Source organism: Vipera ursinii, assembly GCF_947247035.1.
Source record: "Vipera ursinii genome assembly, chromosome: 2".
In the NCBI taxonomy this organism is placed as follows: Eukaryota; Metazoa; Chordata; class Lepidosauria; order Squamata; family Viperidae; genus Vipera; species Vipera ursinii.
The window spans coordinates 170,937,473-170,952,324 of record NC_139513.1 but is presented as its reverse complement, the minus strand read 5'-3'; the positions used below and the strand labels follow the sequence as shown (position 1 = coordinate 170,952,324).

At 44.3% G+C, this 14,852-nt stretch overlaps 1 protein-coding gene across 1 annotated transcript in view; it reads left to right on the top strand.

Moving 5' to 3' along the window:
- PLXNA3 (plexin A3) overlaps positions 1 to 14,259 on the top strand; it is a 67,172-nt gene extending 52,913 nt beyond the window's left edge. The window contains exons 21-31 of the mRNA XM_083352799.1: positions 307 to 563; positions 823 to 889; positions 1,212 to 1,358; positions 2,230 to 2,389; positions 2,540 to 2,643; positions 4,403 to 4,499; positions 6,013 to 6,206; positions 8,182 to 8,351; positions 8,679 to 8,891; positions 12,365 to 12,515; positions 13,268 to 14,259. Of these exons, the coding sequence (XP_083208925.1) occupies positions 307 to 563; positions 823 to 889; positions 1,212 to 1,358; positions 2,230 to 2,389; positions 2,540 to 2,643; positions 4,403 to 4,499; positions 6,013 to 6,206; positions 8,182 to 8,351; positions 8,679 to 8,891; positions 12,365 to 12,515; positions 13,268 to 13,363 (1,656 nt within the window). The 3' untranslated portion in view covers positions 13,364 to 14,259. The remainder of the gene's footprint in view (positions 1 to 306; positions 564 to 822; positions 890 to 1,211; positions 1,359 to 2,229; positions 2,390 to 2,539; positions 2,644 to 4,402; positions 4,500 to 6,012; positions 6,207 to 8,181; positions 8,352 to 8,678; positions 8,892 to 12,364; positions 12,516 to 13,267) is intronic.
- Positions 14,260 to 14,852: the final 593 nt, after the last annotated feature.

The following is a 14,852-nucleotide window of genomic DNA, read 5'->3' as shown; positions in this document are numbered from 1 at the left end:
TATCTATCTATCTATCTATCTATCTATATCATCTATCTGTCTATATCATCTATCTATTTCTGCCTGCCTGCCTGTCTGTCTTGGGGCTATTGGAAATGAAGTGGTATGATCCAACAAGGCAGTCTGCATGTTCCAAAGTTCATAGAGGTGAAACAGGTATGTGAAGTCAAGAGCATATAAAAAGACTTTCCCAGTTGCGAGCAGCCTATGGCATGTAGAAAGCTACAAGGAATATTTGTCATTGCCCATGCTAGCCATGTTGCCATCTTGGCTTAGGGATCGGTTTCTCTTTTCTTGCCTCTGCAGACACCACCAAGCACAGAGAAAGGGCTCCGTCTCTTTGGGCAGTTGCTACACACTCGGCCTTTCCTGCTGACCTTCATCCACACCCTGGAAGGCCAGCGAGGTTTCTCCATGCGAGATAGAGGCGCTGTTGCTTCTCTGACGATGGTGGCCCTGCAGGGCAGGCTTGACTATGCTACTGGGGTGCTGAAGCAGCTGCTGGCTGACCTCATTGAGAAGAATCTGCAGAACCGTGCCCACCCCAAGCTGTTGCTCCGTCGGTGCGAGACCTTCTTTGATTCCCATGCTCCTCTCCTCCTGGCCCCATTGAATGTTGCTGTTTAGTAATTAAGTTGGCAACAGTGAACAGTGCATGAGTCCATATTATCAACAATATTCGTGGGATAGTCAGAACACAAGTTAGAAGAGTGGAGAGACGTAGATCCTTTCTTCCTTTTCACGAAACGCTACCGCAAGTAGAGGGGACTTCTTCCATCTCACAGTTGCAAGCAACACTCCTCTATCTTTCTCTTGTTCCAGGACAGAGTCAGTGGCTGAGAAGATGTTGACCAATTGGTTTACTTTTCTGCTGCATAGGTTCCTGAAGGTAAGAGTGCCCGAAATTTGGGCTCGTGAACCTTTGGGTCTTCAGATTTATTCTGTTACAACTCCGGAATCATTAGCTTCATCAATTTAATGATATTCTCTGCCCAGCGGGATGCTGGGAAATTTGAGAGAAAATGCTAGGAACTGTTATTCAGTGATAGAATATAAGCCTTGAATGTGGAAGACCTTAGTCGTTGGGACTTCCCTTAAAAAAAGAACAGAGAGAGCTGATGAGAATAGAAAACACAGATTTACCTATGATCTCATTTGCTGCCTGCAGATTCCCAGGTTTCCTGCTTCAAGCTTGTCTCTTCCTTACCTAGGAATGTGCTGGGGAGCCATTATTCATGCTGTTCTGTGCCATCAAGCAACAGATGGAGAAAGGCCCAATAGATGCCATCACAGGCGAGGCGCGCTACTCGTTGAGCGAGGACAAGCTCATTCGCCAGCAAATTGATTACAAGACCTTGGTGAGCTTAGGAGGTGGCAACAGGGAGCCAACCACATATTCCACTTCAATAAATCATGGCTATATGTAAGAAGAGGCTTGCTGCCCAAGTCATTCGAGCTTGCAGTTCTGGCTTGGAGGCATCTGTGCCACCATACTAATTAAGCGTTTTCATTTCGTAACCATTGGAAACTTTCCTAAGTGGGTTAATTACTTAATTTCAAAATGGGGGACCAGCCTGGAAGAAGCAGAGCTGTAGACAGAGCTGGGAATTACGGGTGATGTACCATGAAAGATTACATTGTGCAAAACACCATAATGCTATAGAGCAGGGGTAGGCAACCTCGGCTCTTTTATGACTCGTGGACTTCAACTCCCAGAATTCCTGAGCCAGCCAAGCTGAGGGGAAATGGATAGGTTTCCAAGCTGAGCCATGCTGGCTCAGGAATTCTGGGAGTTGAAGTCCATGAGTCATAAAAGAGCCGAGGTTGCCTACCCCTGCTATAGAGAATCGGGATTTGATGGGTATTCTGCAAGATATTTCACGCTGGGCTGCAGCTAAGGTAAAGACAACAGATGCTACTGATAGACAGCTGGTTGGGAAGACAGGCTCTTCAACAAAGTAGCCAAATATCTGATTTCAGTAGCACAAACTCCCAATATTCCAGTTCTGTTATCTATATCCATATTTGGCAACAGGGATTTTTTTAAAAATTGAAACGCTCATTTGGAGCTGCGTTCAAATGCAGAGGTTAAAATGACTATTTTCCTTAGCTATTCAAGCTGGGAGAAGCGGGATGGTTACCTCTTATTCCAAATCCCAGATCTGTGGATGTTCCTAAATGCGTATCTTTACCCTGACTTAACATGAGCAGATTTATTTTCCCTGCTAGACATTATTATGCACCCCTCCTGAGCCACCTGGGGGACCTACAGTGCCTGTTAAAGTATTAAACTGTGATTCGGTGACGCAAGTGAAGGAGAAGCTTCTAGATGCCGTATATCGAGGCGTGCCCTATTCGCAGCGGCCACGAGCTGAAGACATGGAGTTAGGTATGAAGGCAGGAACATGGCAGAAAGCAGGTGGGGTCGTGAGCGTGGAATGGACCTGGGTAATCAGCCACTGGCTTAAATTTGTAACTAAATAGGAAGAGAGAATAATAAAGCCAACTGTCTTCCCACTCGTCTTCCGGTTTATCCCAGAGTGGTGTCAGGGTGCTGGGGGACGGACCGTCTTGCAGGATGAAGACGCCACAAGTAAAATTGAAGGAGACTGGAAGCGGCTCAACACATTGGGACATTATCAGGTACTTGCCTTCCTTTGCTGGACTAATTCACCGTGAGGGTGGAGGCTCGTTCTTCGACCTCAGAGGACGAACCTCCACCCTCATCCTCCACCTGACCTACAGATATTCTGCACCGTCACTGATTAACTATCTTAATATGTATGTTTCGGTTTGAGACTAAAAACCTCAATAGTGTACGTGAATGTACAGTTTTAGCTTTCTTTTAAAGCTCTGAGTAGTTTATATTCTAGCAGCCAGTCATGCTTACCGTAATATTCAAGGTGGGTCCGGGTTATCTGAGAGAACACCTGCTGCCGGCATCAAGCTCCCTTCGTCCCGTGCGCTCCCACAGGGAAGGTCTCCTCAGGGTACTGCCGGTTAGGGAATGCTAGCGGGTTATTCCTAGGGGAAGAGCGTTCTCTGTGGGCACGCCTGCCCTCTGGAATGATTTACCCGTGGAACTTAGGACCACCCCCCGATCTGCGTTCGTTTCGCCGGGACCTGAAAACCTGGTTTTTCGATCTATCAGGCCTGGACTGAAGGGTTTTTTTTAGCTTTTTAAATGTTGTTTTAATTGGGCTTAATTAATTTAATGTATTTTAATTCTATATTATTTTTATATTGTATTTTATGCTGCCCTGTTAAACTGCCCTGAGTCCTTCGGGAATAGGGCGGTATAGAAATTTAATTAAAATAAAATAAATAAATATTGCCATCAGCCAACACGTTATGAGGAATCCTTTAGTCTCCACTGGAGTGGAATCCACTGAGATCAAGAGGGGAAAACTGGACCTCTCTGAATAAAGACCACAGAAGGGCACTTGGTTTTGGATTAAGGCTTACCTCAAGGTGCTGCTCTTCATAGTCTTGGGTTGCCTCAGAGGTCCTCCCCACGTTGGTGGTTTGTTCTTGTGCATTTCTTTAGAAGTTAGTGTGACATATAATAGCTAAAATTATGAACCAAGAAGCTTCCTGTTCAGCTTTTGGCTCCATCATAAATTTGATCAGAGGGCTTTGCCCAAACTAGTCTTCTCTTAAACTCCTCGATGTTTGCATGAATGAGTGCATAGAGACTGTGATGATAGAAGGTTAGTAATCCCTTTGGAGCTATCTGTAATCCTGCAGTGGTGTCACCCACAATGTCACCTGTCCTAGTGCTAGTAATGGGTAAAGATATTGTGGTTAAACAAGCAATAGCCAGAATGAAGCTCAGTTCACATCTATTGGCAAGCATTTATGTATTGATGTTTTGGCATATTCTCTTGACAGCATGATTGCAGATAGTTCTAAAAAGTTCACAAACTTTCTCTCACTACTATACCCTTACTCTAGTTTCTGGTCTGAGAGTAATGATTCTGCTCTAATTTACAGAGTTTACAATGACTGTGTAAAATGCATTGCAAGTTTAAAGTGTACAGATAGAAGAGAATGTTAGAGTTAAATTGTGGGAGTCCTCGGTGCTCTCCGACCTTGTTGGTTTTCTTGCAAATGTTTCATTACCAAACTAGGCGACAACATCAGTGCTGAGATGGTAATATCATCAGATCATGGATGACGTCACCTAGTTTGGTGATGAAACATCTGCAAGAAAACCAAGAAGCTCAGAGACCAGCAAGGATCCCCACAATCTGAAGTGTTCTGCGTTAATTCTAAGTATTATTAATGGTGTTAACTGGCTGACATTCTTCTTTCTTCTTTTCCCCATCCCAATCCATCTTACCTTTAAACCTACTTCCCCCCCCCTCTTCCACTCCTGCCACCTCTGCAATTTAACACACAGGTGGCAGATGGCTCCACGGTGGCCTTGGTTCCTAGGCAGGCATCAGGCTACAATATTGCAAGCTCCTTCACTTTCACCCATTCGCTGAGTCGCTATGGTAAGGAATGGCACACCTCCACCCCACCCACCCACCCACCCACCTCCGATCTTCACCATCACAGAGATGCATGTCTGCCCCAAATGACTTGCGAGCCCCAGGTTTCTCCAACAGCATAACCTAACATTGCAAAGAAATGCTTAACCCAGTTTGTGTGTGGAGGTACTCTAAAATGTGGCAGGGGCTGTCTGTGAGCTGTGTTGCTTGGACCTCCGCCAAAGTGGTATCTGTGATCGGTTGTCCCTGTTGAAGCACCTTTGGAAAGAAATCTCTGTCTTTTCAAAGGGTTTCCAGGCAAGGGGGAAAATCCATGTTTCTTGCCCAAGAAAGAAGAGAGCAGCATGGATAACAGAGGGAGGGAAGGATGGGATATGGATGTAGAAGACGTCAGAGTGGAGTCTTCGACAGGTTTGTGGCCACCTGCTTAAGAGTTAAGCAGATGGATAGAGACTAGGGCTATGCAAAGATCCAGATTTAAATCTTATTTGGAGGAGCAGATGTGGGCATGCCCTTTGCACCTATCAGGAACACCTTAAAGCTGCCATGCATGTTTCTGGGACATGTTCCATACATGTGGTATAATGTGCAGGAACTCTTTGAAAATGTATGCTGGAGCAGTCCAGACTTTCTGACTAAGGAGCCAAATTCCACAATCTCTATACATTATGCAAATGTTCACCCTTTCTCATTTTTCGTAGTTTTGCAAACCATGAAATTCTTACCTGCTTGCAGTTCACTTTACATTTTTAAGGCTATTATCATTATAACCATAAACTCTAGAAATTTGCTTGAAAGTAAGAAACGTGAAGTGCTTCACTTTCTGGGCTTGTTCTTAATTCTTGCTGAGTTGCAGCATGTTTGTCCTCCTCGAAATTGGAAGGAATACCCTTGAAATCGTATATTCGGACACTTGGAACTTGTTTTCAGGATACAGCCTTTCCGTCTTTTGTCTGAGGCTTCATAAGCCTTGTGAAAATGAGCCTCTGTCGTCGTCTTTTTTATATGGCTTGGCATGCAGAGGCATGTCCTCTGACATATACACATAGGCTTTATATGGTGCTGTGGATGCTTCTTTGCATGTGAAGGGCCATCTCCATCCTATGTGTTTAGCAGCTTTACAAACTGAGGTCTAAGTGATATTTCCGTGATCAGTCTTTGACAGGCAGCTCTTGCCACGTCGGAATTTTATTCCCTGGGCTTCCTCCCAGCATGATCCTGGTCTAGCTGTAATTTTCATTGCTATTCCAGGCATGAAATGTCTATAATTTTACAGCCACTCCCACTTTGCGGTTGGAGCAGAAGGGGTATACTTTACTTGGTCTCTGGAGGGTGAGGATGATGGTAATAGTGGTTCTGCTCAGATTTCAGGCACTGAGGCTGAAAAAAAACCACACCCTTTCCTCTGGATATAGAAAGGACTTTTTTAAAAAAAGTTTAATCAGGGCTGGAAGGAGATGCCTGAATTGAGCAAACTCAACGTGACTTCATTTCTCATCCCTCCCAACCCCTGCAGAGAGTTTGTTGCGCACCTCCAGCAGTCCAGAGAGCTTGCGCTCACGAGCTCCCATCCTTACTCCAGATCAAGACTCAGGCACCCGCCTCTGGCATCTGGTCAAGAACCATGAGCATCTCGGAGACCCCAAGGAAGGGGAGCGAGGGAGCAAGATGGTTTCTGAGATCTACCTCACCCGGCTCCTTGCCACCAAGGTATGGTTGGCAGAGAACTGGATCTCGGAGTTAGTAGACAGGTTTGGTCCTCACCTACACCACCCTACACCTTACATTCACTCTACAACCTGGAGTGGAGTGGAGGCATTCAGTCAAGATATTCTAAGTTTAAATCAACCCTTTATTTTATTTATTTGTTTATTAAATGTCTATGCTGCCCAACTCACTGATTCGGTGACTTTGGGGGACTTGCAGTAGAATTAAAAAGTTAAACGGTGCTAAACAGCAATTAAAATGAGAAAACATGAATAGAAAAGTTAAAAGTTAAAAACCAAGGAGATGGGCGGCCTGGGGATGGGGTGAGAATCTTCTCTACCCTGTTAGCCACCCCCAAAATAGAAAGCTCCAGGGCCCCAGGCCAAGCAGCAGAGTCAAGTTTTTAGGCTCTTCCACAAGGCCAGGATTGTGGGGGCAGACCTCATCTCCAACTGGAGAATATTCCAGAGAGCAGAGGCCACAGCAGAACAGTCTCTTCGCCTGAATTCTGCCTGCCGAAATGTTTTGGTTGATTGATGTCTTTCTTCGGAAGATAAGGTATTGCACAGTTTCAGAACCAGTCCTTTAATAGACAACCAAGAGATTTTTTTTCACCCTTTGTTTGGCTCTATATCTCTTGCCTTCAACAAAATTTTGCTGAAGAGACATTTCTCCATTTCGCTGTTTCAGTTTTTGTTCATTGTTACCAAGTTCTTCACATAGATAGCCTGATGCTTCGGTACAGAACATTGTTTAACATACCTCCCATCTAGCAGGAACATGGGTTCCCTCGCTTTGGACCCTCTGCTATTCGGCCACATTTTCAGTGCTTGCCAGCTGACTTCTAAATAAAGTTTCAGGTGCCTTATTGACACTGTGCAACATTAGATCTGGCAAAATCAAAGCTGTAAATTGCCAGGGAGTAAAGAAGAAAAGCAAGTATCATTTGAGGTCTGAATTGTAGTTGTGTATATTTGTGTTCTCTGTGCTTGATTTAATTACATTATTGTTATCTGAAACTTTGTTGTAATATATTTTGGTAATATGTACTGATGCTATCAAAATCCTCACAGAGCAATCATTCCCATGGTACCTTGGGAGAAGCAGCAATAATTTGCATTTATATGAAAGTGGCTTCTGTTGAAATGTAGATGCAATTTAAGCTTGTGGATTTTGAAGGGATTAATGTTATAATTCCAGATCATGACCATTTGATATAGCTTTATAGTCAAACTCTAGTAACAGAGTATGAGAGGAGCTGGGAATGAATATCTCAAACAGATCACTGACACTTATTTTTCTGGGAAATATTGAGATTAAATTTATTCTCTGTTTACAGCTGTTTACGGTACTTTTATGTTCCGTGGGATCCTAATACGGACCTTAGTTTTTGCAAAAGTAATGATCGTCCCTTTGCATAATTTAGCAAACTATTTTATACACGTTGATCTAGACCCCATGGGTCAGTTTTCAGATCATGTGACATTGAGGAGGCAACTGAAAAATGGGCCAGTTTGGGCATCTAATGGAACTAATGGGTGACAAAATGTACTCTTGACGATTGCAAGCTTGGCTTTGCCAAAGCAGGTGTGTGCATTTTTCTCAAAGGTTATGAGGATTTGAAATCTGGTAATGAAATTGCCATTTTTATGGTCCAGAAGAACTCAGATAGATATTGTGAGCCGTCCAGAGTCATTTGCTGAGATGGACAGCTATAAAAATCAAATCAATCAATCAATATTTCTAGATTCAAATCACAGTAAACCTCTACTCTGCCAGGTGTTCCACCCATCAGGTTTAAGGGAGAACATACCATTATTGATCGATTCTGTTGTTTTTGTTTGGTGGAATTTTGGTACTTCTTAATGAAGGGTGGGGAGGTGAAGTTAGGAAATGCAGTCGGGATCTCCCCAGATTAACAAGTTGTTCTTTCCAACCACCTCAAAAGATATATTCAGGAAGTATTTGTCTTTTGCAGGGCACATTGCAAAAGTTTGTTGATGACCTGTTTGAGACAGTGTTCAGCACAGCACACCGGGCCAGTGCCCTTCCCTTGCCCATCAAATACATGTTTGACTTCCTGGATGAACAAGCAGAGCGGAGACAGATTGGGGATGCTGATGTTCGACATACCTGGAAAAGCAACTGGTGAGATTTCTGCAATTTGGTTTGTTGTCGTCACATGCTATGGCTGAGTTGTGAACCACAGCTAGAAACCCGCAGCCTAGCATGGCTGTGAGTTCCTATCAATCTGCCTAACCCAGAACTGAGCAGGAGTTTCCCAGTGTTCACACAGCTTTCAACAAAACGAAAGGACTCCACTCTTCAAAAACATCTAACGTAACAGTGAAACTGAACATCAGCCTTTAATTCCCTTTCATCTTCTCTTCTTCTTGTGACAGATCATTTGGCTCAAGCGATGGCAGTTCTTCCACTATCAATGTCTCATACCTCTTACCCCTTTCTCAATTCTAGTTTGCCCTTGAGGTTTTGGGTGAATGTCATCAAGAACCCACAATTTGTTTTTGATATTCACAAGAGCAGCATCACGGACGCTTGCCTCTCGGTTGTGGCCCAGACCTTCATGGACTCGTGCTCGACCTCTGAGCACCGCCTAGGGAAGGATTCCCCTTCAACAAAGCTATTGTATGCCAAGGATATTCCTGTTTATAAAGGCTGGGTGGAAAGGTGAGGTGCTGGATAAAGGGGGGGGGAATATGGATGATGATTTATTATTATTTATTTATTATTTATTTTTGGGACTTATATGCCGCCCTATCTCCCGAAGGACTCAGGGCGGCTAACAACAATAAAAACAACAATACAAAAGTTAAAAGAAATTAAATAAACAGCCCCAATAAATAAGTTAAACTAAACAATTAAAAATTAAAAAACATTTTAAAAAAAACCCTTTCGTCAGTCCAGGTCAGCCTGATGAAAAAGGAAAGTTTTAAGGCCGCGGCAAAAGGACCGGAGATCTTGGGCCATCCGGAGCTCAAGGGGGAGTTGGTTCCACAGGGCTGGCGCTCCCACAGAGAAGGCCCTCCCCCTGGGGGTCGCCGGCCGACATTGTCTAGCCGACGGCACCCTGAGGAGGCCCTCTCTGTGTGAGCGCACTGGGCGATGGGAAGTCGTTCCCGGCAGCAGACAGTCCTGCAAATATCCCGGGCCTAGGCCATGTAGGGCTTTAAAGGTAAGTACCAGCACCTTAAATCGCACCCGGAGGACAACCGGTAACCAATGCAGCTCACGCAGGAGGGGTGTAATATGGGAGTATTGGGATGCTCCCATCACTACCCGCGCGGCCGCATTCTGCACCAGTTGGAGCCTCCGGGTGGTCTTCAAGGGCAGCCCCATGTAGAGAGCATTGCAGTAATCTATCAGGGAGGTAACGAGTGCATGAGTGACCGTACGTAAGTGATACTAGTAGGCATATCACTTTCTCTTCTAGGAAATGGAAATTGCACCATCTCCAGATCACAGACTTCATATGCATTGCAAACCCCTGACTAACAAAACACAATTGCTCTATTCACAGTATATGTTGAATCCATATCCTTAATTATTAATAGGATGATCTACTTCTGGCATGTTAAACTCATGACGTCATGTGACTTTGCGTGACGTATTGGGACTTTTTCCCCATTGCCGGCAATGAGGGGGACGCAGTTTCAGCATCACACATCCGGCCTATGGGCCGGCAGTTTGACCTGCCTGATCTAGTTCACACAACACGCTCAAGCAACTGAAGGGTTTCCACAACAGGCTGAAATATACACTAGCCAACTGCATTTAGCTTGATCATCTGGTGTGAACCCAACACGTATGGCTAACAAGACCAATCCTGCTTGATTGAATCACTAAAAGGTGTGTGATATGTGACCTCCTCTTCCTTCCATTGCATAGAACAGGCATGTCAAACTGCCGGCCCACGGGCTGGATGCATCATGCCTGACATGCCTGACAAAGAAGAAGGAAGGGGGCTCTTTTCAAGTAGCAATTAAGGCAGAGGGGCAGGAGAAAGCAAGTGCTAGATTACTACAGGTAGTCTCTGACATACAGTAGTTGAGCCCAAAATTTACATTGCTAAGTGAGACAGTTAAGTGAGTTTTGCCCCAGTTTACAACCTTTCTTGCCACAGTTGTTAAGTAAATCACTACAGTTGTTAAATTAGTAACATGGTGGTTAAGTGAAGCTGGCTTCCCCATTGACTATGCTTGTCAGAAGACGCAAAATGTGATCACATGAGCCCAGGACACTGCAACCATCGTAAACAAGTTGCCAAGCATCCAGATTTTGATTACAGACCATGAGGATGCTGCAACAGTCATAAGTATGAAAACTGGTCATAGGTTACTTTTTCCAGGGCTGTTGCAACTTTGAACAGTCCCTAAATGAATGGTTGTAATTTGAGGTGTACCTGTACAGTTGGATTCATGTCTTGGCCCAGAGAATGGCCAGCAATACTGCTGCATGCTCAGTAACTTCAGTAGCCTGTTGATGATTCCTGGCTAATCCTTGATGATCTGTGTAAACTTGGAGCATTGCATGACTTCAGAGAAAATGGTAACAAGCAATCAACTTAGTTTTTTCTAAGTTTGTACAGAATATTATCCTATTAAGTGTGAGAAATTTGTTTACAATATAAATTAATCCAAGGGACCCTTTCCCTAAGTGTCCAACTCTCCTTCAGTCATAGCTTTTGAGAATCAGTTGTATGTTTTCTTGCTGTATGTCTTCCTTAGGTTCATATGGTTTCCCCCCACACACACACATACACACTAATATCAGTTTTTTAGGAACTTGGGCCAGGTTCTTCCTTCATCACATGCTGCTAATTAGGCTCTTCTGCCAGTGAACTAATAGTTACCCCATTTGTAGAGAATGGAGTTAGCCAGGCAGGAATCAACTATTCTCATGCTAGAAAGAACTGTTATGTCAGCACAGATCAGGTGCTTTCTGTGGCCATCAAGAGAAAGCCAAATATCTATTGACTCAGAAAAGTAGGTGCAAAAAAGCCTAGAGTTTAAATCTTGGAGTATTGATTTATATAACCCTTGGAGTTATCTGTATATATGGCTTCAATCTTGTCTGCAATAGAGATTAATCTTCCAGAGTCGTGTTTGTGAGCCTTCAACCAAATAAGCCAATTATAGAATAAGGAGTTATTTGTCTGGAGAGCCAGGATTTACAGCTATGGCTATCCGAAGCTTGACACTGTCCAGAAATTATAGCAAAAGGATTTATCCACTTAATCCACGATAAATCTGCCCGACTTTCCCTAATCTGGTCTGACCAATTTCCAAATTTCTCAACCAGCATAGACATTGATGAAATTTGAGAAGTCTTTCCACATATTGGGAGAATGTCATGATTCTGGAAAGTTAATTGATTAGGGTAAGGCACTGTTTTAGCATTCTTCCTTACAATTTTCAGTTTAAGGTGGGGAGCGAGTTACCATATTAAAAATATACAGAATTCATTTTTAGACTTATCTGGAAACGGTTGTAATAGCATGCTGAAGATTGTGTTCAAAATTAAGGAATCGTAGGAAAGAATGGGTTCATGTAGCACCTTCTACATTTTTTTAAAGTGTGTAGCCCTCCATTATCCAACTGTGCCTGGTCAAAGCTGATGTCATCTAATATATGTAGGGAGGGCTGAATGAAGATTGAATTGTTCAAGATTATGGCACTTTAGTTCCTTAGCGCTCTTTTTGATTGTTTTTCTGTCTTGTCATCCCAATGTTCCTGGCATTATTGTGGCTCTCTCTGCCAGATACCAAATTTGGCATCTATGTCCCCTCCCCCTGCCACCTCAGGTTTGCATGCCAGACTAATTATTAAAATCAATGTTTATCCAAATATGTCATTTATGCATTATTTGAGCTAAGTATTTCAGAAAGTGCAGCTGAGAGCCAAGGATGTCAGTTTACTAAATTTGTATGCTGGCTGCCCATTGGTGTACTCAAAGCAAAAATCAATTACAACGAATTAAGAGACATAGAACTGCATTTTATTTATGTTTACAGTATAAGCAGTTTGTTTAGGACTGTGCTTGTTTTTTCTCTCTACTGAGATCAGAGGGACAATTAGGCAGAGTCATCTACTATAACTACCGGTGTATGAAATCTTAAAACAATATTTGTCTCTATGTTCTAGGTACTACCGGGACATCACCAAGATGGCTTCCATTAGTGACCAAGACATGGATGCCTACCTAGTAGAGCAATCCCGTCAGCATGCAGGGGAATTTAACACATTGGGTGCACTGGGAGAGCTCTACAGCTATGTAGGAAGGTACCATGATGAGGTGAGGCCATGGCTAGGTCACAACTTTTCCTTCCCCTTCTGAACCCGCACTTGTCCTCAGGGGAGTTACCAACTATACATCTCATGAGAGTGGAGCCTCACTTGTTTCTTACACGGCAGACAACTTGTTCAGTGGAGACAGGGTAGCATCTAATTAGACATGTTCACAGCCAGCTCCTCCAGTAGCCTTTACTTTTGTTCAACTCTTGTGGCTCTCATAAAATTCGTCCTACGGTTCAATAGCCAAGGGGTGATTTACGGCATTGGAGAAGATATTGTGACAAATGGAGCCTTACCCTTTAATACCTGTGCCACCCTTCCATCCATTTCCCTCTTCTTTTTAGTTTCCCGCTCTACAGTATGTCTGTCACACTTTTACCTCTTGAAAATAGGTAAGTCAGCTTTCGGAGGGAGGGCCCTGTTTTATAGATGGTTTAATCCTAAGGAGCAAAAAAAATATCTTGTGAATTCTATCCTAGGGAAGGAAGCATCTCTTTTTCCAACACTCTTACCCCAGCCCAAAACTCCTCCTAATAAGTGGGCTGTCATGTTGCCAGCCTTTTTTTTTTTTTACCCTTTGCCGTTCAACATCCCTTTCCAATTTTACTGGGTATTTCTCCATCCTGGTCCCTTGGTCTTATACCCCATTTTGCCCCTGGGAGTGTGGGCCTTAGCTCCTCCTGGCCTCTTTTGCCTTTCTCCCTCCCCTTGGACTGAACCTTTTCTTTCCAATCTCTCCCTGCTTGCCCCCAGATCCTGACTGCGTTGGAGCGGGATGCTGCCTGCCGGAAACACAAACTGAGGCTGAAGCTGGAGCAAGTCACCACTCTTGTTTCGGGAACAAGCTGAGGATGCTGGAGGGGGCAGGAGGGCAAAGGGAGCGGGCAGCAGGCATCCAGGATAGGTGCCTCCAAAGGGACTCTACCTCCAACCTGGCTTGTGGCCCCACAAAGGGGAACAGACTTGACCTTTTTAACCTCCCGGGGGGGGGGCAAGAGACCTGTGACCTTTTCCCCTGGGGTGGCCGAAATCGCTGTGGTGCCTCCCCTCCCCAGCCTTCAGTCTGGAAGCAATAACAAGCACCCGCTCCTCTGCCTCTGACTTGGGAGGGGCCACCCAGAATAAGCAATGAGGTTGGGGTGCAGCCTGATCATGCCACCTCCCCCTCAAGCTGGCAGCTAAATGGAAACCCCCTCACCCCAAATGTTTGTGGACCCCTCTCTTCGATCATCTCCCCAACCTCCCACTCCTTGTTGGTAGCTGGTGGAATCTGCCCTTGTTCTGTTTTTGGTAACCATGGCAATTGGATATTTTTAATCTTACCTGACAGTGCTCTCCCCCCCTCCCAAACATTCGCTCCTTCCCCACCTGTTGTGCCCTCACTGGGTGCAGTGCCTTACTCATTAATTTATTATTGCATCTTGTTAAGATTATTGGCTGTAAATGATTCCATTCCCTGGGTGTAGAGATTTCAGTGTAAAAAGTCCTTCATCCCACCCACCACCCACCTCCACCACCCCCCCCCAACCCTTTTGTTCTTAAGAGTGTGTGTAAATATTTGCACTGCAGCCTGGAGGGATTTGGTCCTCCCCCCTTCCTCCCCAAAAATAAAATAAATTAAAAATAAGAATAAGAATCCCCCTTCAGGGACTAAGGAATTGTGGTGGGGTGGGGAATGCCCCTGCAAAAGCATGGGCTTTTTATTAGTTGATTTTATAATTACTTTTTTCTTTTGCTAAATAAAAGCCTGGAAAAAATGCTCTTCTTGATATGATGTGGAGGGATTGTGGGGGGGGGGGGAAATGCCAGAAAAGGGGTATTCCGCGGAAGCAGGCCCCCATCCTCTTGCATTCCGGTTGTACAAGGAGATATTTTGGACACGCATCCCCATGTGCAGCCTTCTCACCATGTACAGTTACGGCTTTTCTATCGAATTGCACCTGAAGCGTGGGAACAATGCCAGTTCATTTAGGCATTTAAAACGTTGCTTTTTTACAGTAAAATTCCAGCTGATTCATCTGCCCAAGTGTGTAACCCTTTTTAGTCACTAAACAGGTTTGCTGCCACTAATTTGCTTGTGTATGCAGATGAAGAAGATATAACCTTAAATGCCCATTGTGGACTGAGCCCCTTAGGGCTGTTTACTCACCACTCTGCGTCTGCCAGAAACCTTAAGGACACATATTGGTCATGAATGGGTAACATGTCTGTTGCATAAAGGGGGGGGAGGGGAGCCTGTTTAACCTTAACTAGGGCAGGGAATTCCTCTGTTGAAGTGCTAGACTGGCCTCCAAATACCCAAATGAATTGGGGTGAGATGAGATGGACTCTTCCATTT